Below are 26,611 nucleotides of genomic sequence, written 5' to 3' on the forward strand. Positions count from 1 at the left end.
TGTTGTCCCATGAGAAACGAAAATCACTCTCTCTAGCCCTTATTCTCTTCTGTGTCATATGTTTTCTTCCTGGGGGTTTTAATTACCAGGGACATTTACATAAAAATAAGACCTTTGTTACTTAGGACTTAACTGCTCCTGTTGCTTGTCCCTTGCCTGAATTAGTATTATGTTGGGGATGTAATTATTATTTTCCCAGCAACTAATTGTGATGTCAAACGCAAGATGACTTTCAGTGGGGAATAAGCAGCAGGAGTAGTGGCATGCTGAAGAAATACAGATTGTGTTTCATGCAAGACATCCCTACAGATTAAAAATAATGGAGGAGAAATATGGAACAGCAATATAACACCTTTCATCCAAGGATCGCACGGCATTTTACTGAGATGAATCAACCTTCACAATATCCCTGTGAAGAAGATGAGGATTATTTGCCCACCAGTTAAGTGCAGCCTCTCATTCGGGTGTAAGGTGGGTGCTGTGTCATAGAGCACACCACCACACAACAATTTAGGAGAGTAAGTGAAGAAGAACATGGCATCCAACCCAAACTGCAGGGGGAATTCAGACACAAATTATTCCTACAGGAATTTGACATGGACACGTGGATTAATTTACAAGAAGTTCCATCAGTTTTACTTGCCACAAGGGAGCAGTGCCTTGGTCTTATAACTCATCTGTGTTGGGATACAGAAGCTGGAGGATTTGCCAAAGTTTTCCAACTAGCAACAGTTGATCTTTAGGGGCTAACCCAGAAACTTTTAAACCTTTTAAAACTTTTATCTGCTCAACTCACCGTATTTTACACCAAAAACATAGCAAAAATGACAGATAACATTGCCTGGATACCACAGCAATACCAATGGCAGAGATTTATTGTTTGCACTGTGCCCCAAAACATGGTAGGTGCTTTACAATGGCACATCTAGCACAATAAGGCCATGATAGGGGTCCCTGAGTACAACTGTAATGCAACAAAATATGTTCATGAATAATAATGAAGTGTACCTTAGCAGTGCACTGTCCTATACAACGTAGGTATTGGAAAATGGGTTGAATTATGATCAGAGTGGCAACTGCAACTCTGAACATCACAGCTTTTATGGAGTTAATACCAAGCACCATACCCAAATAGACCAATGGTCAACTAGTTCAGTACCCTGTCCCTGAAGATCACCATAGAGGGAAGCTTCATAGTAACAAAGAGCACATGAATGTTTTGAGATGGAAGGGAGTCCATCCACTTGCCTCTGCCCAGTTAATGTCTGTCTCGTGTGATCTAAGCGCCTGTTCTAATTCCTTTAGGTGTGTAACTACAGGTGCAGAGATACAGTGGCACAGCAAAGGGTTGCAAACCACAGAACCCACCACCTCTGTTTGCCTTTATCAGCCACGCTTCATTTTAATTACACAGGAAAAAATTATATTTGCTCAGCATAAATAATAATAATGTAACACTTTATTAATCCCCTCTGCTTCCCCTTATTCTGCTGCCGACAGAATCTTCTCAATAGGAACAGATGCAGGAGGAGCTACAAGCGTGTCTAAGTGAATCGTGAACTCAGAAAGTACAGCTTGCTCACCGCCCATGGGAAAGGGGGAGCCGATAGGCCAGCTACGGTAACGCAGAGTTAATTTCTGCAAGATGGACACAGAATGGAATCCATTCCCTCTCTCCCCCTCCCCCCTCCCCAGAGATTAATGTTTCACTACAGGACTTTTTCCCTCCCAGTCTTCCCTGTTTGATGATTTTGTGGATTCTCTTCACTTTTCCCTCATTTATTTTCTGTTTCACGCCCGTCATTTTTCTCCCAGCATGATGGAATATAATTCTCTCTCCCCCTCTCTTTTATTTTGCTGAAGGGATTTGAAAGACTTTAAATCAATGCCTTTCAGAGAGGTCCTTGAAGGAGGTCACAGGCAAGGCTAGGAAAGCAGAAGTTGGCCAAAAACATTGTTTAAAGAAACACACGCACATGCAGAGGAAAGACTTTAACATAGTGGGGGTGGGACACATGGATGCAATTCAAGGACTGTGTTCTCCAAATGGACTTTCATGCCTTTCAAATCATATCAGGCCCCCGTTGCACAGTGGAGGAAACAGAGTTCAAATCCAGTACTGCAAATGGATCAGGTACCAGTCTTACTTTGTAGAGAGCTTGTGGTACGTGTAAGGAAACGGCCATGATTTCTGTAGTCTCAACACCTTAAGCTCCGATCCTGCAAAGACTTAACTTTGTGCCCTGTAACAATAGTCCTGTTAATGTCAGTGAGATTACTGACAGAACAAAGGTAAGCGTGTGTATAAGTCTTGGCAGGATCAGGGCTTTAGATAGCTAAATGAGTATTTACTAGAGGAAGCAAGTACATGGAATAACTCCAGGCAAGATCCTCAACTGGTGCAAATGGAAAATCCACCTAGGGCAGTGGAGGTACATGGATTTACACCAGCTAAGACCCACACTTCAATTTTTTTTTTTTAAAAGCAGACGTATCTGCCATGGTGCTGATATCTTCATAATTTTAAACAGTGCTGGGGCATTTCAGTGGCACCTTCCAGCAGGAAAGCCAACCAGCTGGCAGAGTCCCCTCTTCTGCGATGTATCTGCTCCTGCAGACCCTCTCGCCCATCTGGAGTTCCACCGCCATCAAGCGGTTTGAGATGAAGGAACTGCTACCTAGTAGATAAATGAGTGAAATGGCCGGGGACGGCGGTTCTAAGGTAAATAATGATCTTTATTAGAAAATGGCAGAAAACATCATATAGGAATTTAAACTATTGTTAAATTAACAAGAGAACCCTTTAATAGGCAGCAGAATTTGCCTTTAAGCAGCCATGAAAACCTCTAGCTTGTTCACATATTCCTGTGCTAAGCCGCAGTGCCTTTTGTCACAAACTTTCTCAGCAGATATGCAAGATGGTGGCTGTTTCATTTATTATATTTAATAACCATTTAACCTTATTGGTGATTTACACATCAATATAATCAGACATGGTTGTCATTTTAAAAAAATCAAACTGCAGTTTTCCTTTCAACAAAGGCCATGACTTTAGGCACCAGGACTTCCTGCCTGTATCCGGCTTTCTGGCCATGCCAATATCATTGGATTAAAGGAACAGACTTCTTAGAATAACTGCTCTCTGCACCTTGCCAAACACAGAGAATGCTGTCCAATGAATTTGGCACAGTGTGCCAGTTCCCGCCTGGGACAGCGCTGGAACTGGATGAATAGAGGGGTGGAGGGTGGCAGGTCAGGATGGAGATGTATGTACAAAGGTGTTGCAGGACTCAGGACTGGTGTAGCAGGACTGAGGTAACCTGGCAGCACTGTCAGACAAAAGTATTCACAGATTCTATTTGCCCTTTGGCTCCAGTTAAAGGCCTCAGCCCTTCATATTATAAATGCTAAAAGTCAGTCCAGAAAGCACAAAGATTAAACTAGCATTTTGTTGGCTGTCGTGGCACGTACCGTTGTGACATCGGAGTCCGGGGGGGTCATTTCCACTAGGTTAATGAAGTACGGATCATCCTTCCACATGGGATAGTTATCGTTAATGTCCAGCAAAGTGATGTTCACCTGCAAAATCACAAGTATGAATATGGACTTTCCTACCCAGTAACCAGCGCAGTATAACTCTAGAGTAGCTGCAAATCTACCGCAGTGCTTCTACTTATTCATTTCAGATAGGGTTGGGCTTAAGATGTCTGATACTGGTCCGTTCACCTTTCCTTCTGAAGCCCGTGTCACAAATGATGTCATTTTAGCAAGATGACTGCCCCCGTGGGTGGCTTTGAAATGATGAGAGTAAATCCAATTAATTATCTATACCAGATGAGAAGGCGCTTCTCACCATGAACTTTTTCAGGAGCACTGTACTCAGTGCCATTTTTATCTCCATAAACATTGCTGTCTAGAATCAAGGAAATTTGACCAATTCTGTCTTTTCTTCAATCTATTCATTTTTTTGATATTATTTGCTGAATAATCTCAGTCTGCATATTGGACAGCTCATTCAATATTTGAAATCCAAAGAAGGCTGGTTCATTTTCTAGGGATATGCAGGTCGAATGGTGGCGTTTCCTTTCCTTGACTGGACAAGCTTAACACTTTGATTCAGGTTTATAGAGTGAATACATGCGTTTATGAATTCAGAGTGAGTTTTACATGAATATTCTTCTACATTTCCTTAAAGCTTGCTGTTTCCACAAACACGCCTATCAGAGAACTCACTGAGTAGGACAATAGTTTGGGCATTTTCCATACTGGGACCCCATGTTACAACAGAAGAAAATTTCAGAACTCCAAATGCCTTGTCATAAATGCCTTGTGATCACCGGGCTGAGATAATAAAACACACTTGCAGATTCATGGAAAATGGACACAGAAGACACAGGGAAAGGGAATTTGTTTAAACAGTCCAATAAATATTTGCAAGAAGTATTTTACACTATTCCCCCAGCTCTCTCTCTCTCCTGGGCTCTGAGCCACATACTTCCTGCTAAGGCACAGAATTAAACAAATCCTTCTGACCTTACATGAACAGACCCAGTAAGTCAATAGCACTACTTCCATGAGTAAGGCCATCAGGATAGAAACCTAAACTGACCCTCTAGATGCTGCAGTTTGAAAGAGGCCAAGGGGAATTGACTGATTTCCCATGACAGGCATCGGAACACACATTAGCCAATGTTGGTAGGGGCTGTAACTCGGGTGCTACTGGTTCATTACAACCGCCCCCTTAGAGCCATATTGTAGCAAAGTTAGCCATTCTCCATTTGAAAAAGTTTTGGCAGGGCTGAAAGCAGCTGCTTCCCTCATAAACTCGAATCAGAGACACAACAAGATGCAGTTCATGCAATTTCCTTGATCTCTCACCACCCTGGTAAATTATTTACAGAGTTCGAAATTCCCATTATCGCAGTGGCCTGGGGCAGCTGCTTATTAAACAGGGCACTTTACTGTATTCCTGAAAAGTTATGTTCCCAGCAGGGCACCTACCTCAGTCACTGTGGCCAGATGAAGGGATCATAGGGAAAGAATATAAGAAAAGGGAGGAAAAAGCAAAGAACAAGACCATTAAATGAAAGAAGCAAGAAGGGAATGAGCAAGGGGTAAGCGAACATGGTTGGTAAATGCAAAGGAGGGAACAACAAATAAGCAGAAAAGGGCATAGAACACAAAGCCGGAAAAGAATGGTACTCTGAAGTGTTAACTATTTATTTTGCAATGTAAAAAAGCCTTGAGTCCAACTTCAAAGAAAATAGCTCCATTGAAATAAACAACGGGAAACACACCAGCCAGACGGATCATTGGGTAGAATACTATTCCAAGCTTTACTCTTGTGAAAATATTGTAACGGACACAGCCATTGAAAGCCTGCCTGCTATAAACCAATTCGACGATTAACTGTTGAGGAGCTTAGCCTTGCTATAGATAGCGTCCCAGTGGAAAGGCCCCCGGAAAAGACTGCCTACCATCAGACATCATAAAATGCAGAAAACTTATCCTGCTGCCGCACCTTTATGAGTTGCTCTGTCTGTACTGGAAAGAAGGTGAAGTACCACAAGAAATGAGAGTAGTCAACATCATCACTCGCTATGAAAACAAGGGTGATAGGAGCAACTGTAACAACTATCATAGCATTTCCCTTCTTAGCATCGTGGGAAAAGCCTTTACCCGAGTTGTCCTGAATATACTTCAGATCCTGGCAGACAGAATTTATCCTGAATCACAGTGTGGTTTCAGAGCTGAAGGGTCTACTATCGATATGATGTTACTGAGACAACTACACGAGAAATGCAGAGAACAAAAAAAGCCCCTTTACATAGCCTTTATCAATCTCACAAAGTTTTTGCCCTTGTCAGTAGAAGCAGACTATTTGGGCTTCTAGAAAAGATTGGATGTCTCCCCAAGCTGTTAAGCCTGATTTGGTCCTTCTTTGAAAACATGTACGGCACAGTCCAATATGACGGCTCAGTCTCTGAGGCTTTCCAGATTTGTAGCGGGGTCAAGCAAGGCTGTATACTTGCCCCAACTCTGTTCAGGATCATCTTCTCCTTGCTAGTGAAACAAGCTTTTGGTTCCTCATTTGAGGGAATCTGCTTGCACATTACTTCTAATGGAAAGCTGTTCAATATTGCAAGACTTATATCTAATACCAAGACTCGAAGGTCCTTAACCAACACCTCCTCTTTGCTGATGACACAGCAGCGACAACCCACTCAGAAGCCCATCTACAAAATCTCATGGACAGTTTTTCCAAAGCCTGCCAAAACTTTGGGTTCACTATAAGCTTATAAAAACTTCGGTCACTGAGTGAAAAAATGGCAGATGAAATTCAAGGTTGATAAATGCAAAGTAATGCACATTGGAAAACATAATCCCAACCAAACATAAAAAACGATGAGGTCTAAATTAGCTGTTACCACTCAAGAAAGAGATCTTGGAGTCATTGTGGGTAGTTCTCTGAAAATATCCACTCAATGTGCAATGGCAGTCAAAAAAGCTAACAGAATGTTGAGAATCATTAGGAAAGGGATAGATAATAAGACAGAAAATATCATATTGCATCCTTATAAATCCATGCTATGTCCACATCTTGAATACTGTGGGCAGATCTGGTTACCCCATCTCAAAATAATATATATTGGAAAGGAAACAGAAAAGGGCAATGAAAATGATTAGGGGTATGGAAAAGCTTTCATATGAGGAGAGATTAATAAGACTGGGACTTTTCAGCCTGGAAAAGAGACAACTAAGGGGCAATATGATAAAGATCTATAAAATCATGATTGTTGTGGAGAAAAAGTATTATTTACTCCTTCTCATAACACAAAAACTAGGGGTCACCAAATGAAATTAATAAGCAGCATGTTTAAAATGAACAAAAGGAAGTATTTCTTCACACAATGCATTCAACCTGTGGAAGTCCTTGCCAGAGGATGTTGTGAAGACCAAGACTATAACAAGGTTCAAAAAAGAACTACATATGTTAATGGAGGATAGGTGCATCAATGGCTATTAGCCAGATGGACAGGGATTGCTGTCTGCCAGAAACTAAGAATGGGCAACAGAATGGATCACTTGATGATTACCTCTTCTGTTCTTTCCCTCTGAAGCACCTGGCATTGGCCACTGGTGGAAGACAGGATACTGGACTAGATGGACCATTGGTCTGAACCAGTATGGCCGTTCTTATGTTTAATAAACTGACAGAATACACAAAGATCTATGTGTATTGTGCATGTGTTATCAGTACATTTTTGTACGGGATCGAGATACTGTATTCATCAAATTTTTGAAATCTCCTGGACAGAGTCACCAACACTGAGGTACTCAAGCAGCCAGCATAGCCAGAATGCAAACATTCCTTAAACAGAGATGCCTCTGCTGGCTTGGACATGTGTGCCAAATGAAGGATGGGCACATCCCAAAGGACATCCTCTATGGTGAACTGGCATCTGGAAAAAGACCAATAGGATGTTCAAAATTGTGTTTCAAGGATGCATGTAAGTGAGACCTCAAAGAAATGGATATGGATGACTGGGAAGACCACACTCAGGACCGCAGCTTTTGGAAACAAGAGCTCAATAAAGGTCTCCAAAGCTACGCCAGGAGGCAGTCCAGCTTAGCAGAGGAGAAAAGAGCTCACAGAAGGCAGAGACCAAAGGGTCAAAACACCATCTTTAAATGTGACAAATGCAGCAGAGATTGTCCCTCTTGTGTGGGATAGGGTTGCCATAAAACCAACTGAACAAAATTTTTACCTCTCAGGGGCATATACCCATGGTCTCTCGAGACCGAAGAATGCCTGCACTAAGAAAAGGAGCAGCTGGATGTGGGTACCCAGGGTCCAGATGGCTCATAGGATTGGTGGTGGGATGCAGAGCCTTTCACATTATAGCTCTCTGGCTTAAATCCAGGTCAAATCAAGAGCAACCAAAAAAAAAATCTCAGAGAGGAAGAGTAAAAATAAAAAAGGCGGGGTGAGAACAAGAAAAGACCCGCCCAGTGTTTGGATTAGTGAAATGATGTCTATACATTTATGCACATGTTCTCCTTGGGGTTGTTTGGGAAGGTCCCACATTTTTGCTAATCTATGAGGGAAGGCGGTTATGGCAGAATGTTGCTGCTGAGTAGACTAGAATCAAAGTGTAGGTTTACCTTTGGGAAGTTGACTAGGCTAACTGGGCAGGCACGCAGCAAAACATGGTCAGGTAACCTTTTCAACTGAATGTCAAGCCCTGGTTCATGGGGCACCTTTCTTTTTAAATTCAAATCCTCAGTACATTTATCCTAAGTGCCAAACCCAACTCTTCTGATCCTCACGCCCATCAGAAAGCTAGCATGCATACATTCATTGACTGTCAACCAGCTGTTGACTGTAACAGCTTTAAGACTTTGAACCAGCTCTTCCAAGCTTTCTGTTATGTTGCATGTACACAGGATGGCCTACAAAATACACAGTAGGATGTAGGAACCCTGTCATGTCTGTCCCAGCATTCTGGGTTCAGATAGCAGTCCCCAGCTGCTAGGTGCTTCTACAATATCACTCCAAGAGAGGCTAAGTCAAGATCAGGGGTTTAATATTAGCAAATATTCTCCTTAAACCAAAGCAAACCAAACCATGCTTGTGTCTGCTTAGGTCAAAGAGCAACTGAGGGTCAGATCACACAATTCAGAGACACGCACATTCTTTCAGACACATATAGGTGGAGCACAGATGCCATCCAGTGGTAGGTCAGGAGAATCTCAAGTTTGTGGTCTCCAGGGCTATCACAGGAAAGGTTTGCTAGGTGAAGCTTGGGTGCATATTCCCTACGGATATCCCAGGGGATGGGCACAAGGGGCCTGCTGATGCTGTGTTGAATGACAAGCATAGGCTCTTTAGGGCTGTTTCATAACATCTGGGAAGGAAAAGACCTAGCAGAACTACTACTCCATTACCTAGGGGCTGATGCAGGATTGTTGTCCACAGCACATTTGCTCTCTTTCATGTCCTCTCCAGACACTTACACTGACACTGCTTCCCTTGGGATATTATTATGCAGCTAAACTGCTCCCTTTCTCACAGGTGCTTTTCTATTTCAAGAGTCTGGAGTGGCATGTCAGCTTATTCTGGGGTCTGCATTCCCTCTGTGGATTTCTGGGTGGTGTAGTAGCTGGTGGCATGAACCCCAACATGTGCATTATCTAGGGCTATCACAGGCAATTTTTGCTGTTTAAAGGGCACTAGAGTGGCTTGTTAGGGAACCCTAGGCATGCATGTCCCATGGAGATCCCTGGAGCACTGGGCTCTTCTTTCCTATTCAAAAGGTGGTGCAGGGGCTGGTGAATCCTGGGTGCGTATTCCTGCTAAATGCAATAATCAAACTTTTAATCAGACACCAACTTCCCACCAAGTTTTCAGGTTCTCTGATCACAGACACTTTTAGGGAAATATGTTGATGTAACTTTTCTCCATTCCAGAAACTGTTTCTTGCCTTTTAATGAATCTATTGGGAGACCAGTCCTCTCCCATGGAGCCCCAAAGAGGACAGAGCAGAGACATGCCAGTCACCTCAGACTGGACAGGACTGTAACCTGCCTGCCCCAGATTCACTAGGAAACATCAAGCTATCAAGGGGCCATCCTTCCCCATCACAATGAGAACTGCCTCAGAGAGCTCTCCCCTTCAGCACTGCAAAGACATTTCCAGTGACTCACAAGTGGAAGAACAAACAGATTAAAGAAAGATTGTCATCTTTATATTAGTACCTGCCACTTGTTACATCTCTTGGACTATCCGAGCAAGCAGCGGGTTGGGTGAGACCAAAAGGCCTGGAAAGACATGCTGGCACAGTACAATGACTCAAGTAATGAGAAAGGCATCATCTGCTGCTGGTTTTCTTACATTTATAAAACCTCTTCCAACTTCTGTTAAAGCTTTTTCAATGACTGGCTATGTACATGTTTTAAAACTAAAGGACAGGCATCTGGGTCAACGTGACAGCATCAGTTGAACAGGACACAGACTAATAATAAGTAATACTTAAACACTCCTGGGATACCTTCTACTGGAGGATCTCAAAGCATGTCAGACACATTAATGAACTACATCTCTCAAGAGGCAAGGTGGGTATATGTTATTATCTCCACTTTAGAGATGAGGAAACTGAGGCACAGAGAGGTCAAATCACCTGATAGTAAATGTATTGACAATGAAGAGTGCCTGATTTAAAGCTACACTTTATTATGTTAGGGCATTAATTCTGTTGTAGTTTTAAAGATATGTCAAGATTGCCTACGGCACATGTACAGATGTGTACTCTTAGCTTCTGTACAAATCTAAATAAAGACTCTGAAGTACAGGAACCTGAATTCTTCAGTCACAGATACTGTGAAGCAGCAGTGTTGTCTTCCCCACCAAACATGTCCCTCCTTGAGCCAACGGCACACCATTAGGGTTGACACTGTGTTTCAGCAAACTCCAGGCCCATTCTGTCCTTGGCCCCTTTACTGAAATGATCCACAAGTGGTTTCCAGTGGAGCTAGTGGCTTTTGTGATGTGGACAATTGTCCACTAACAACTGAACTGAGAATCACCAAACTCATCTCAGCTGTCAGAGGATAATGAAATTCAATCACTATTGACTCAGGGTGTATTTAAATCAGTGACCCACAGATGAAATGTCCTGTATCCTGTATTAGGGGAGTGATAATATGTGACAAGCTCATAACAGGAGAAGAGAAGCATTTGAACTCACGGTAGCAATGCCTGTTTTCTGATTGTGACCCACGCCTCCATCCATGGCCCGGACAATGAGTATGTACTCTGATTTGGCTTCCCGGTCCAGCAAAGAGGTTGTGGTGATTTCACCTGCAGAAAAGGGAAATGGAAGAGAAAAGAGGTTTCACACTATAATAATGAATCCTATGCACGTGCCCAGATGGGATGAGAGTGGCATGACCATTTGGAAATACTAATGCGCAAAGTTTATCCAAGATTGAGTGTGTGTACAAAAAGAGAGAGATCATTGTGAATGGGTGAAAAATTCAGATCAGGAAACATCATCAGGTTTGTCCACAAATGAGCATGCACAGAGAGAGATGTGAGACATGGATGTTGAAAGAGAAGTGATGTCAATCCCATGATTCTGTTTAAAACAGACAACTATCATTTTCTAGGGCAACCTTTGTAAACTCACAAAGGGGTCCACTCTATCCCTTCCCTCGGCAATGCTAGGGCACTTAAGGGGACTGGTATCCACCTACCCATCCTCTGATATGCTTAAATATTCCTAGCAAAGGCCTTGTATTAAGTTTTGGGTGAGGGCATTAGAGTACACAGTCACAGTCATACTAGATGAGTGACCTGTCTATATTTGTAATTTGCTATGGGAACTTCACATTCCAGTCCTGACCCAGGGATAATGTGTCCTGATGACAATAAGGATCCCTTATGAAACAGCCATACTGAGGACCAGATCACTGATGTGTTGGTGTAGTGGCGCCTTCTGTGATGGAACCTTTGTACAAACAATTCCGCTTGTAATGCGCTTGTCCATCTTTTCACTGAGAGTCGGACTCAGGCTGTGCGGAGTTTATGAATCAGCTTCAGGACAGCCTAGAAAGAATCTAGCTGAATTCAGACTCCACTTTGCTGCTCTCAAAGTTCAGATATCTTAACCTAGGATGACAGGTAACCTAGGACATCACTGTAATGTTACCTGGTTTGAGCTCAGTGACCTCTTGTGATGATGACATCATTGTTTCTTAATGAACATGTAGAAAAACAACACAGGAATCTAATGGCTGATATTCCCAAGGTGGTAGCAGCTCACAGCAAGGAGCCATGCGTTAGTTTGATTTGGACAGTTTTCCAGACTGTGGCAGATCACAATGATGTTATTTCTGATGTCTCCACAGCCATTTGTAATTGCTCCTCAATACCAAATCACCTTGCACCCAATTACCTCTTCTCTCCCTACTCCACATTCCCATTACTGAAAGGAGATCAGTACTGAGGACTGTGCTCCACTGTGAAGGCTTTAAAGTGAGGGGCTGCCCAGGGCAGAAATGGAAGAAAGAAGGAGGAGAGGGAAAATTAATCTAGATGAGAGAAATTTACAAAGTTAAAAGGTCTTCTTAAAATATATTTGCTTCAAAAGTTTTGTGGCATCAATTAATTCACAGGCTGAAAAAAAACTAATCAGTAAAAAAGTTTTAACTATGAAGGTGTCACAATGATGGATCACTCTTCCTGTCCACAAAATTACATCTAATTAAGCACGCCTTTACAGAGCAGGTTCAGCTAATTTGAATCAGGAACTTCTACAGAAGTGCATACACCTCAAAGGTACTGAGCAGGCAGACACAGATCTGCAGTATCTTTCTTTTCCCTGTCCTTATGTACCAATGTATGCTACAGTATATCTTGATTCGAGGTTAGGTGGGTGAAAGGAGTTCTTGGATCATAATGGATGTTCAGATATTTCCAGAGAGTTTCCTCCCAGCACTGCTAGGTCTGCAACATCTTAGAATAACATAGTGTGAGCTTCTTCATAATAGTGGCCATATATATCAGCTACACTAAACCCAAAGCAGTCCTGGGAAATCACCGCTCTCTCTTCTCCTAGACTGAATAAAAAAGTAGAACACTCATTAAAGTTCCCTTCGGACCAGGGCCCTTTGTTCACTTGTCACTCTCCCACTTCCTTCTAGAAAATGACTGTGGATTTGGGCACTGCATATTGTAGTGACAGGATGGGTATTTGTGCCTGAAGTCCTGGGACCAGGTGCACTTTCCACTCCCTTAGACTGTGTTTCTTCTACAGTGAGAGTGAGAGATGAGGGGGGTGGGAAGGGATGGAGGAAGGGAGGAAAATGACAAGAATAAAAGGATGGAGGGAAGGAAGAAAGATACGAGAGATGCAGAAAAAGAGAGAATATGAAAGATGTTTGAAGGAGAAACAGAGTTGAGGGGAAGGAGAAAGATCACGTGGGCAGGCTCACCTGAGCGAGCGTTGATCCGAAAGTGAGAGGAACCTTCCAGGGAGTAGATAATTGACTCTTGACCATATTCTCTGGACCGATCCAAATCAGTGGCATTTAAAAATAGCACTGTGGCTCCTTGGAAAACACCAGAAATGAGAAATCAAAGATGCATGTTTATTAGCACACAGACATGGAAAAGGGCTGGGTCAGAAAGCACAGCATCCCCAAAACCCTTAACAGATCACATAACATGGCTCATAGTAATTCCAAAGTAGGAAGCAGGGTCATATGTATTCCCAGACTGTTCTTTTAATAGGTCTATTGTTTTCTATCCTGCTAACTGGTCCATACCTCTGAGCTGACTGTTGTATTATTGGCAACTCTAACACCCAATTCAGACTTGTCACTGTGTCCAGGAATCCCAAGGTAAGAGACTTAATCACTTGGAAGTGTTTAAAGAAAGTACACAGGCCCTTGGGGATTTTAGTGGCATTTCAATGTTAATCCAGGAGAATGGAGGCTGTGCGAGCCACCTCCGGTTGGATGTGTAATCACTACTGCCACCAGCTCGGTCATGACCAGGGAGCCGTTCATGATGGGTTTGTTACTTACATGTCCCAGGAAAGCTGACAAGAATAAACTCTTTAACAAAACGGTATTTAATTTTGAAGGGATTTAAGTGCCATGGTGAGGACTTTGGTTGCATAGCTAGGAAGAACCTGGGAGGCTGTTGCTTTCACAAGTTGCTTTCTCAGTAAGACAAGGGCATAAACTGTACAGGAAGGTGTAAAGTGAGGGAGCTTGAGCTCCAATTTGATAGAAAGTAATTTTTCCCTTTAACAGGTTTACTCTAGCTGGTTTTCACTGTAGAAGTGCAAATCAAGCATATGCTTTACTTTATATTTGCCAGCATAGATATGAACAGGATGCTGCTGCTTACTGATGCAACTGACTGGTGAGAGCAGAAGCCCAGTTGCTCTCTGGGTACAGTATGCATGTACACACGGTGTGGAAACCAATCACAGGTGCTTTGGAAGTTTGTCAGCCTAACGCTGCTATGCAGGTGGGAGCAATAATTCTGCATCTAGTGTTCCCCACTTATAAGGATGGAGGCCCACTAGCATAGCTGAGCACCCAAGAGGGAACACGTGTGGATACTCAGCCCCTACCTATGCATTGGCCAGTCTTGGGAGGATGGCACTAGGAGAAATACAAGGATCTTTCCCCCCTGCTTCACTAGCATAATTCCTCTCCCAACCCCTTATGCCGCCCTACTGGTAGGAGCCTTCATCAAATCCTGTACGGATGTAAGTACATCATCTATTGGTGAGTGTGATTTTCAAAAGCACTCAGAGTTAGCCTCTCTGCTTCCAGGAAACTCAATGAGATTTTTACCATTGACTGTAGTGGGAGTAGAGTTAGGCCAACAGGGACTGTGTTTTTGTTCTGCTTTGTACAGTGCTCAGCACAACGGGGAGGTCTGGTCCATGACCAGGGCTCCTAGGCACTACACAACACAAATAACAAACAGCAGCAGCACAGAGCGCGTTAGGGTGAGATTTGCAATAGTTTGTATGAGTTATATTGCATGTAATGGAGGTATTTTATTTTTCAACTTATAAAAAGGCCCATCTCACAACCTCTGGATGGTGAACAACATTCACAAATATATGTATCCCAGTGTGTGTTGTGTCTCCCCCCTTGTGCCTGATCCAAAGGATGGGAGTGTTACAGCCACAGCTGCAGAGGCTGGCTCTTTAGCTCAAGTTGTAGAGACCCATGCTTTCAGTTCTGGAGCTCCCTGGTTCAGTCCCCGGTGCTGGCTGAGATAGAGGCTGTCACAATTGGTAATGTGCTCCTAAGTGTCAACCCTGAAGGCTGTCATCCATCATTAACCTATACACCATCTCAGATCTCACCTAGTTTGCAAATACCAGCTAATACCAAATTGGCAAATACCAGTGCAAAAAGATACTCCTCATGGCTCAGTGGAAGGCCTATGTTTGAATCTGTTCAATCAGCAGGGGAAACAAGACCCAGAGTCAATAGCCTTTCCTCAGAATGCCTTTCCTTCAACTCCCCCACATTCCTGTCTGATGCTAACACACCCCAAGTGGGTTACGCTGCTACAATGGTACATGTGGAGAGAGGCAATGTGCATGACTGCATACATAGTGTGTGTATGCAATGCATTATGTATGTACTGAAATCAGGATGCCCGGGCATTAGGCAGCTAATTCTCTCTCTCTGCAAACTTGCTTCCCACGAGATGCCGATATCCTCTGCCAGGTAGCTGGGTTCTTTTGGAATCTAGTGCCACCTCCTCATTGGCTCAGTAGGTTGTCACATAAAATATTACCAGTAAGACCCCACTAACGGGAAGCCATATAAAGAGAGTGGGAGCACACTTTTCCATACCTGCCATGATGTCCTCCATGACAGTAATGACATAGGATGGCCTGCTGAATGTGGGTGGATTATCATTTTCATCCTAAAAAGAAAATAAGACATGTTGGAAGACACTGACTTAGAAAAAGACAACAGAATAACGACCAAATTCTGGTATGATAGGACATGGAAATGTCTACCTCCGGTTGATTTTCAGCCCCAGTCTGAAAAGAACACTGCTTTACCAGTACAAAGCGGGGAACGATTCTCCAGTGGTTAATGCACAAGACTACAAGCAGGGAAATCCGTTCAGACTTCCACTGCAACTCTGGTCAAGTTATGGTACATTGTCTCTCAGTGCCTTAGTTTCTTAATCCGCAAAACGGGGACAATGACATCTCTCTCTAGGTGTGTTGTGAAAGTTAATTAGCTATAATAGGAAAGTTGTTTGGAGATGACAGTGCTATGTAAATGGTAGGCATAATTACCTGGCCAGCACCGTCTGGGGGTCATGCATACTCTGGGAAAGGAAAGGCATCTTATTCTGTACATTTTTTTTTCTACTGCATTTTCTCTAATACCCTCAGAAGAAGCTTGAAAACAAAGGGTTCGCCTCTTCTCTGTTTCCACATTGCGGTCAGCACAAAAGGAGTGGACAGGCATTAGGGAACCAGTTATGGCTCCCTAATTCTTCACTGTTTGGGACCTTATGCCAGTCAAGCAGAAAGCATTGGCATGGCATAACATAGCTCCATCCCTCCCGAAGCTCTATACATCATGAGTAGGGAGTGCACAGCGGACAAAGGAGACAGTTTTCCCAGCTTAATGCCAGCAGCAGTTTATCTCCCCAAAAGGCAATTTCTGCTTGCTACTTGGGCCTGATCTGGCACTCTGCCTGAATGGTTCAAAGTGGCTGGAATGTCTCATTTCCATATTTTTACTTTTCTTTTCTACCCCATTTTCTCTGATACCAACATAAGAAGTTTACAGTTTTGGGAACGGATGCAGTGGGAAACAGATATACAGAATCCCAAGGAGAGATTCCTTCTCTAATGTACAGAAATATACAGAATCCCAAGGAAAGATTCCTTCTCTGATGTAAACATTTCCAATTAATTATGTCTGGTGATATAAACTGCTTTCTCCCTGCTATTCATTAGGGAGTGCCTTGTGAGCTCTTCCTCCATCACACAGTTTTGGAAGGGAGCAAAACATTACAAAAGTCTAAATCAAATACAAGCAACATCTCCTCCTCCCTTTTCTTCCTCAGAGCAGCACACAGAGATTTCATCATTCAGGATCACATTGGCTAATGACACTTGATCTTGGAAGTCACGCACAAAACAAGTTCATCTGATTCCTCGTTACGAGGAGGAGGGAAGGAATCATACTTTCTTTTTAAAAAGTGAATGTAGCGCTGATGAAAGATGACATTTCTGGAGACTGTAAATCCTCTGTTCACAGGACAATCATGGCACAGACAATGGCAGTGCAATTTTCCCCATACTGTCCCACTCACCTAAACATGCAGAGACCATCTCTAAGAGTGAGAGGATAGTACAGTCTCCAAGTACTGTTCTACCAAGATCCCTAAAGAACTATGCAGTATTTGTGCTGTGGATACTTGTCTACTAGTAAAGGAAGATCACAGATTCATTTCACAATGGCTGTCAGATGGTAAGTAATGACTAACCTGTGCCAGGTTGGAACCATGAAATAGAAGTGATCAGCTCAGAGATCTACTATAGCACCAATCCACTGAGTTGTTTGTCCAACCCCCTTTGATGTTTTCGCCTTTTCCTCTAACTTTAAAATGGTTTAGGCCAAAATTTCAAAAAAGTGGCCAATGATTTTAAACACACAGCTCAAGATACCTTGGGTAAAATGTTCAGAGGTGCTGAGCATCCACAGCTCCTATTTTCTTCAGATGAAGTTATGGGTGCTCAGCACTTCTGAAAACTAGGTAGCAAGGTCTATCAAGTTGGGCATCTAAAATCAAGTGGCCACCTTGGAAAATTTTGGCCAGAATGTTTGATGCTGTAATATGAAACCATAGAAATGTGGGGCTGCAATGGACCCTGCGGGCTGTTGCTGCCCTACAGGCTAATCAGAGTATAGGCACACCCAGACCATGCCCCCTCCTGGCCGGAAGCTCTTGTGGGGGAGTGCACAGCCAGCTAAGCCAGCTCTGTATCTGGAAGAGAGGCTTCCTACTCTGGGGGCATTTCAGGATGGGAAGGCCTTGTTGCTTTATAGCACGTGTGTGGGTGGCACTAAAGAGCCGCACTGTGCTCGTGAATTCCTTTCTATTGTCTGCAGCCTGCCTTCTGCACTGCTTCTAAGGCCTGGTTTACACCAACATGTTCAGTTGACCCAGCTACATCACTCTCCTGCACACCCCTGAGTGACACAATTAAGCTGACCTCACCCGCAGTGTGGGCTGTGCTATGTCAACAGAAGAATTCTTCTGCTGCGCAGCTACAGCCATGCTGCTGTAACGATTCAAGTGTAGACAAGACCTGATACTGGTGAGCATGAGCTCTGCTCAGTGCAGGGCCTACAGCACAGGGGGAGAGGAGAGATGACTTTATACCACCTCTGTGATTCCCTTAATCTGGGACCACCCAGGGAGTGAGTCGATGGCAAGTGCAAGTTAGAGATACCTCAGCCACCACAAAGGGGCCACTGGACAATGGTGAATTGGGCTTTTTATTCATTAGTGATGACTTTGCCAGGTACAGTAAAAAGGCAGCCAGCACAGCTGCTTTAAATGGACTCTTTTTTAAACATTTTCATTTCTCAGTGAGCCCCCTGTAGGAGAAGCAGTGACTTTTATGTCACACAAAGTGTTAGCAAACATACTCAATAAATAAACTCAAAAACCATGTTTTCACTCACTTTCTTCAAGTAATTCTCACATCAGAAAGGCAACTACTGCATTTGGCCAACTGACCAAGCCTGCTTGGGATAACAGGAAGCTAATACTGAACACGAAGATACAGGTCTACCGGGCGTGTGTTTTGAGCATGCTGCATATTATGTGGTGGCAAGACTGGATCACCTACAACAGGCTAATCACCCTCCATACCGGCTGTCTTCGCTGTATTCTAAATATCAAGTGGGAACCCAAAGTTCCTGACACTGAAGCATTTGAGAAAGCAAAATTGCCCAGTCTAATCTCTATTCTCAAATACAGATGTCTCCATTGGCTCAGATGACAGCATTAGATGTATGATGGACGCATTCCAAAGGATCTCCTGTATGGAGAACCTGCATATGCTCCACGGCCACTGGGATGACTTTGGTTCAGGTTCAAGGATATTTGCAAGAGGAACTTGAAAACTGTCAACATCCACACCGCAGACTGGGAAGATGCAGCCAGCAAAAGGCTGCACTGACTCCCTTGTGAGACGCAGCCCTCCAAAAGAGGCTGAAGAGAGGTGACTGAAAGAAAGGAAAGCAAAGAGAAAGAAGAGAAAGCACAGCAGGCCTCAAGTGCCAGTAGTACACTGGCTTCATCCTGTGACCCCGCATCTTACGCCTACGCTGTTGGCGGCGGGTACCGTCATTCGAGAATTTTAGCCATGGGATGCTTTAGCATGACACACAGTACTGAACAGCTTTTGCACTTACACCATCGTCTTTCAAGATGGATGGTTGCTGCCACCACCACGTTCAGAGATGGTAATTTTAGTGATACTCTCTACTAGTAGATACAAAAACGTCCAGGCAGAAATTGAATTTTCAAGTTGATGGTGGCCCTTTACGCTTGTCTCTGCTGGGAGACAAGGACCACCAATGTCCTGGTGAACTAGATCAGTAGCTCTTGGTTTAAGATATTCCTAAAAACGGAAGAAGGATCAGCTAAAATGGGTTTTAAATACCATTCAAATAATGGTAAGGATTAGCCTTCAACTAACCAATCCCAACAACAGAAAGGAGTTAAGGATGAAAAGGTCAGAAAAGTAAACTACCCCATTTGCTTGAGGTCCCTATGTCAAGGATGAGCTTCCTAGAGGCCTCTGATAGCCCTGTAGCCTTGACTGATGCTTTTGCCATTGAACTTGATATTTTAGGCAATTTCACATACCAGTGATGCCCATCACACTCTAATTAAATTGCTATCCTCTGCTTTCTTTGCCAGAAGCAGGTGATCTTCAATCAGCCTTTGCATCACTTCTGTGATGCTCAGTTTTGCACACAGTCCTCCGCACAGTGTAATGAACCTTAATGTGGAAATCCCCTTGTACCTCTGCTTTATACTGTCGTGCTTGGAGGGCCTGGCTATTGGCTGAAGCAGGAGGAATCATCTGCAGATCCACAGGAAACCCATCCATCCAAACACAGCAAACTTATTAGTGTTGCATTAAGTTTTTAATTATGGGAATTCAGTAACCATCTTGCATATTGTGATGGTGGGAAGGGTTTCTGAACATGGATGGTGAAAGCAAGTGAAAATAAGAGACTATGGAAAAAATTCCCACTACACCCAGAAAAACTTATTTTATCATTTTTCACTACTAGGTTTTCTGCACTTTTTCCCATCCTGTGCTGGCCACTCTTGGAGACAGGATACTGGCCTAGCCAGCCATTGGTCTGAGCAGTATGGCAACTTCTAAGCACCTTCAAGAGAACTGATTCACCCAAACAAGGGAGTAAGAGCCCCACTTTCTGCCCACCACCAACCTTGCTCCTGAGCTTATTATATTTGACTCACTGGCTAAGTCAGAGAAACCAATTTAAAATATTTCCCCACCCCTCACCTTCCTCGCCAACAGCTCTATTTTCCTTTCCCTATCCAAATAGCCAGTGCTAGCATCCTCTCTGCAGGAGAGACTTTGTCAATCACCAGCACCTTTTTATTATATACTTATATATAGTTAGAGTTACTGGCTCACTGCGCAAAACGGCATCTAGAATGTCAGTGACGGAGAGCTAGGCAGAAACTTATTAGTGATGATATTTCCTGGGATCCTGGCATCACACTTGCTATTAGTTCTAATTCAGCGGCTCCCTCTACAAAAGCTTATTGTCCCCTAATGGGAAATCTACAAAGCGAGTTTGACTTCTTTATTAAAAACCAACAAGCAAAGGATGAAAAAAAATTACCTCCCTCCATTCTCAGTCTCTCTCTTGTTCTGTCCCCTTTTTTTTTTCTTTTTTGCTGTAAGTGCCATTGTGAGCTAGTTCATCATCATCAAAAAATTTTTTTTCAGTTGAGAGAAAATCCCTTTGGTTGAAAGTGGAGAAAAGTGACAGCTACTTAAAAATCACCAATGTACAAAATCAGCCAGAAGGAGATGACCTTTTCAAGTGTGGTCTTTAGACAGATGTGATTACACTGTCCAAAGAACAGCCAGGGGAGGAGGTATTTAGCTACTACTAAATTCCCTCTTTCTCCCTCTTATTCCCCCCATAATATTATAAAGAGTTGGGGGGAGTGGGAAGAGGGAGGAAGAAATCACTCAGTTCTTATAGCAATGAGTTCCTCCATTTTCTGGTCAGTTCATTGATGTCACTTACAAGAAAGATCAGATCAGATCACAATAAGACTGAAGGGCTGTCAAATGAACAGACTCGATTGTTGATACCTTCCTTGAGCCTTTGTCAAATCACAATATGTTGCAAACTAACAATCTGATCTAATCCTGCAAAGCAACATTTATAAACTAATTCCCCCATCAGCACACACATACCATCTCTGATAAGAACACCTGTATCACGGTGCAGAAGGCAAAGGAAAGCATCCAGGACAATGCAGCAACCCAAACCTCATCCAGCCAGGACAGCTGGCATTTAAAAAATAAACAACTGACTGTGACTGATTCAGTGACTGATAATTTCAGACACTGGAAGTGCTAATGTGCATTTGATATTCATGTCAGATTGTGTGCAGTTTGGTTTCAGGCACCTTTAGATCTTTAAAGATGAGGTGGGAGGGAGAAGAAAAAGGAAAAGACCCTCTATTAATCCTCTTGTACTTTGCAAAAATGGAAACGAATGAAGTTACTCTCCTGTCAGGCATCTGCTCTCTTCACCCCATTCTGATCCCCATGTGCCACTGCTTTGCAAGCAAGTCACTGGAGGAATCTCCCAAGGCTGCCTGTCAAATTAGTTGGCATAGGAAGGGAGAAAAGGAAGACATCACTCTTACCAGTCAGCGCCTAGGGTATTACCAATCCCAATCCCATCTCAAGTGAATCCATTTACACTACATTCTGCTGAACTTACACCTTCTGTTCCTGTGCAACAACAAGTGCCCATAGCACTAGTAATCAAGAGAGTTACAGTAAGATCAGGGATGCTGAGGTGATAACACCTGGGGGACACCTAGCCATTTCCATGAAAAATACTCAAATTCCCAAAGCAATAACCATCAGGTGCTGAATACACATTACCTGTAGAGACTGCAGCAAGAGAAAGGTGTGATCTAGTGGGTTGAGAACAGACTCCGAGCCAAAAACTATGGCCTTATCCTGAGTGATCATAGACTCTTTCTATAGACTTGGGCAAGTTACTTAAGCTCGCTGCCTCAGTTTCTCTTTTTGTAAAATTCACATAATAATTCTTGCAGTAAAGCTGTTTGAAGACAGCAAGCACTTTATAATTGCTAAATATTATCCTTGCATCATTTCTCACTATCGTGCTCCTCACCTTTCTGTAAGCTCAAGACATTTACAATTAGAAATGCATGCCTGGGTTCCAATGGCTTTCAAGTGCATCACACACAGTGAAAGGAGAGGAGAAGAGGTGAATAGGGTCTTGATGATCGATTTCTGTTTTGACTGTTAACATGAGACCTCAGAGGGTTAGGTTTCTCCACTGAATCACCCTGTCACTCAGACATATCAAATGTTAGAGACATCCTTAGTTTATTTAGCCATCAGACTGGGGAGTATCTTGTAGGCTTTAAGGCATGGGTTTGAAAGCATCTAAGGGAGTGAGGCACTCTACCTGACTTTCAATGAATTGGGCACCTCACTCCCTTAGGCACTTTTGAAAATACAGCCCTAAATTACTAATGTTATTCTTGTCAAGGGACTCTCTCTCGGTAAGAATTTTTCACTATGCTTGTGGTTCACACCAAAATCAGGTTGTGAGCGGTTTCCATTCACTCTGCTAGAGTAGATTACGAACAAAAAATTATTCCTGAGATGTGCATGTACCTGCTAACGTCACTGATGATGCTGGTGCTCATCCAGGGCTACTTCTCAATTAGAAGCACAAAGGATGGGGAACGATAGGTTTTATTTAAAAAAAAAAAAAAAAAAAAAAAAAAAAGCCCATACACATCTGAGAGGGAAAGGAATGCTATTTTTAAGGTTGCTTTAAAGAGGGAATTTCAAATAATGGAGATAAAAATGTATGTACGTGCATATATATTTACATGATTGTACATATAAATGCAACACCTACACAATATCACAGGCACATGATATAGTATGTATATACCCACAGGTGCCAGGTGATCCCGCTCTATAATATAAAGGCAACATGTAGGATTTACAACAGGAAACTGCACGACAGGACTCTGGAGTGTTACTCTAGTTCTGCCACTTGGACTGTGGGCTTCAGCAGGTTACTTAACTTCTCTGTGTCTCATTTTACCCGTCCAAAGCATGGGCAGAATGATACCGATCTACCTCACAAAAGCCTTTTAAGAACCTTGGCTGGAAGGTGCTATGTAAATGCAAAGCATTATTCTTACTAACGTAGAAAAAGCAGCTGAAGCACTGGCATCAAGCATGTGGGCATGCTCTTCTGGCAGGGCCAGTGCTACTCACCATAAGTATGCCAGGATGAGAATTTCCTGCTTGGGGTGGGGCTTTGAGGGGAGGGGAAGAATGCAACGACAGGAACTGCTGGTACTTACAAACACCTCTATGGTGATGGGAACAGTGCTGTTAAGTGATGGGAGACCTGCATCCTTGGCCATCACGGTCAGATAAATAACTCCATTGGGGACTTGCTCATAATCCAGAGGACGAGTCACACTTATCACTGAAATGGCATAAAGCACTGAGTAAATGCAGCTGGTACTAGCCCACATAACAGCCACTAACACATACACCCGAGCACGCACACATACACAGGCACGCCCCGAACAGCAGCAGAACAAGTCCATCTGGTCGACTCCTGGAGCAGCCCATTTAGATCTTGCCTGCACCAGGAAAATCTTTTATTCCTCACGGGCATAACTGCACTTGTGCTACCGCTGGCAGCAGCCTGTCACAGTGCTTACAATGCCAGAGCCCTGTTCACTCTGCAGTGCCCACCGTGGCTAGCTAGTTGCTCCTATGCAGGTAAGCACAAATTTTTCCAGGGTAGATGTACCCTAAGTAATGCGCATAAGCACGTACTGAGAGTCAGCCCCAGTCCTCAGTGGAGTTACATCCAGCCACTCTTCAGAGTGAGCACTGGTTCCCACCCCTCCCAGTAAAGCAATTGCATTTCTTAGCAGAATTGTTCTGACTATGGCTAAGATTTTCAAAGGTGACAAATTTGGGGGACATCTCAATTTTGAACGGCAAAACTGAGACACCATAAAGGGTCATGATCTGCACCTTGGGAAGTGGGGGCAGCCAGGGTCCAAACTTTCCTGAATATCAGCCCCCTGTAAAGAGGCCCAAGTTGGGAACCCAACAACTGAAGCACTGAAAATCACTAGTCACTTTTGAAAATCTTGATTCTTCTCCTGAGGAGTCAGAAGAATTGCACCGAATGGCACATCCACACACCATCTTCCGTATATAGCCGACGCTGCAGCCTCTAACCCATGCCCAAGCAGAAATGCGGTGTATATAACCGAAGCACCACTCCCACCTGGAATGCCACTCGGCTCCGTGACCCTCCCCTCATGGGGCACCCTGCCATGCCCCAGAAGCGCTCACCTCCATACCCTTCAGAGACACTAATGTCAAAGGAACTTCGGAAGGCGGAAGCTTGCACAATGCTGTAAGTGATCTGGTTATTTGGAAAGGAATCCTCATCAGCTGCCTAGGTTAAAGCAGAAAAAAGCCCCAATGTTACTATATAAGTATAGAAGGCGTCTTTGAGAAACACTGCAGCATAATGTGTGGAGAAGAGAAGCAAACAATTTTGGGAAAAGGAGGGGAGGGGAAGTGTCTAGGGGGAAATGAATGGGGGGGGGGCAGTAGTGGTAAGGGACTGAATATCTATAAATGACTTTCCAAAGGTTTATACCAGCCTTCTCCCTGCCCTAAAGGTGGTCAGAACTAATTCTAGGTGGTGAGTGTGGACGCCCCTTCAGGAATCTGTCTGTGGCAGGGTGCCCCCTTTAGGTTACATGGAGAGCGCATGGATGTGTCCAATCACTCCATCCTCACACCAGCGGGTGCTGCGGGGTGTCTTTTCAGCAGGCCAGCGCTCATCTTCTGGCCGGGGCCTCTCGTTGTCTGTGTGTCCCCACCAATCAGTCCATAGTCAGAAAGGGGGTTAAATGAAAGAAAAGCACAGAAAAACCTATAGGCAGCTCCCTCCAGGAGAGGGGCCTCTCTTACTTCAGAGGAGCTTGGGAACATCGAGGTCCACTGCAGAGTTCACTGGGCTCCCGTGCAAGCCTTATTTCTTTTCCCTTTCAACTCTGCACCCTCCTTCTGCGAGGGCAGGGCTTTGCAGGCTGTCAGTCCTCTCTCCAGGGCTGCACTCCTCTGTGTGGAGTTCCCTCTTTTTAACTCCTCCTTTAGTCCTGGCATGATCTGCAGGTGCAGCGAGGCGGGGCCACTCCAGCCCAAAGCCGCTTCTTAACGTCTCCCATGCTAGTGCGGAGTTTATATACCGCATCACAGGATACCTTATATTGTAAAGAACAGTAAGATGTGGTTTCCACTTGCTGGTTTCTTCTGGACTACCCTTTCATCCTCATGCCCATGCCAGACATCCTTTCCTCCTTTCACTCGTGTGTGCCTTGGATGAGGTGTCCTCCTTCCTTTGGGATTGCTTGCCGGAGCTTGTGAGGGCAAGACAGAAATATTCACTAAGCCAAACACCACCTTGCTCTGTGAACTGGTGAGCAGCAATAACTGAGATGACAGTGTTTGAAATCATCACTTCGCTTCACATCCCACCTCAGACAAAAGTCACTGTGTCTTAAACGCCTCCTCTCCATTCCTGTTTTGCTCACACCTATCAGGAATAGACACTTAGATCTAAAATACCTAAGAGATGACCGCAATACTCTTACAGTACTCACCCATCCTGCGTTTATTGAAGGAAGATACCAGCTTGAAGATAACTGCAAAAGGCCCACTTTATTCTGGTCATGCTCAAAGAGATAAATGGGTTCCATCACCTCTTTTTTATCAGAAAAAGCTTACAATTCTATCAGCAACAAACTGTTCGACTCCCATAGGTAAATGCTGATTTCATCAGGAAGGGATCAGATGATAATGAAGATGAGTTTGCATTCTGGAGGAAGTCTTGCTATTGGATACGGTACACTCCAGGTGTAGCTCTGGTGACGATACACCTGGGATGGGAAAATCTTGTGACTCTCCTCCTCTTGGCTAAGCATGGATTGTCTACATTTGTGCAGCTTGTTGACACGTGCACAGCTTGTCATGCCAATGATGAATTTTGAAGTTGAATATGCTTGTCTCAAATTTCAAACCTATCAAAATGGAAATCTCACTGCCTTCGGTAATTCTACATTTCCCTTTAGCGGTACATTCCTGTCCTTCTATAGCCTTGCATTTCACAGCAACTCCTGAGTGATGATTATACAGACACTCATAATGGAAATTCAGCTCTCCCAACCTAACCCGCTTTCTTCTCTTTACTTGGCTGAATTCATTAGCATCTTTCCAATCCTGTCACAAAATCCAGAGAGCCTTCAGGGAAGTCCCAATCACTCAGTGTAATAAAGTCTGATACAGTAAATCCTGCACACATCCAGTGAAGGAGGGGAGGAAAGGGACATGATGAAAGTAAGTATGGCAGCTAGAGAAGTAGAGTCAGTTGCACTTCACAATAAGGAGTAATTAAAGCATTTAAAGGAGCAGATGGTCTGCAGTTCCTTCTTCTTCTTCCTACTCCTATATTCCTGACCCAGTGACACTCCTGTTTAATTGCATCCGTAAAGGGTTTAATTACAGTGGCTAGCTCTCTCTGTGGGGCCTCCTTGAGATATAGTAGCATCACCCTGGTTTCAGACTGCTTTCAAACAGGAGAGAATGACAGAGAGCAATGATAGTAGAAGAGAAATTAAAAGAAGAGTGAGGGAGGG

At 43.7% G+C, this 26,611-nt stretch overlaps 1 protein-coding gene across 2 annotated transcripts in view; it reads right to left on the reverse strand.

Annotated features, from left to right (window-relative positions):
- The window catches only part of CDH23 (cadherin related 23), a 454,320-nt gene that overhangs the window by 142,706 nt on the left and 285,003 nt on the right, over nt 1–26,611 (reverse strand). The window contains exons 16-21 of one of the 2 annotated variants that reach the window (XM_067552666.1): nt 24,258–24,363; nt 23,240–23,367; nt 15,397–15,469; nt 12,997–13,113; nt 10,749–10,861; nt 3,472–3,579 (exon numbers count right to left, since the gene is read on the reverse strand). In XM_067552666.1, coding sequence (XP_067408767.1) covers nt 3,472–3,579; nt 10,749–10,861; nt 12,997–13,113; nt 15,397–15,469; nt 23,240–23,367; nt 24,258–24,363 — 645 coding nt within the window. Of the gene's footprint in view, nt 1–3,471; nt 3,580–10,748; nt 10,862–12,996; nt 13,114–15,396; nt 15,470–23,239; nt 23,368–24,257; nt 24,364–26,611 lie in introns of those variants that run through there. The other variant, XM_067552664.1, reaches the window with a different exon arrangement.

The sequence above is a fragment of the Emydura macquarii genome, unplaced genomic scaffold, assembly GCF_026122565.2.
Source record: "Emydura macquarii macquarii isolate MOO-44397 ecotype Brisbane River unplaced genomic scaffold, CSIRO-AGI_Emac_v2 contig_1390, whole genome shotgun sequence".
NCBI classification, from domain to species: domain Eukaryota; kingdom Metazoa; phylum Chordata; order Testudines; family Chelidae; genus Emydura; species Emydura macquarii.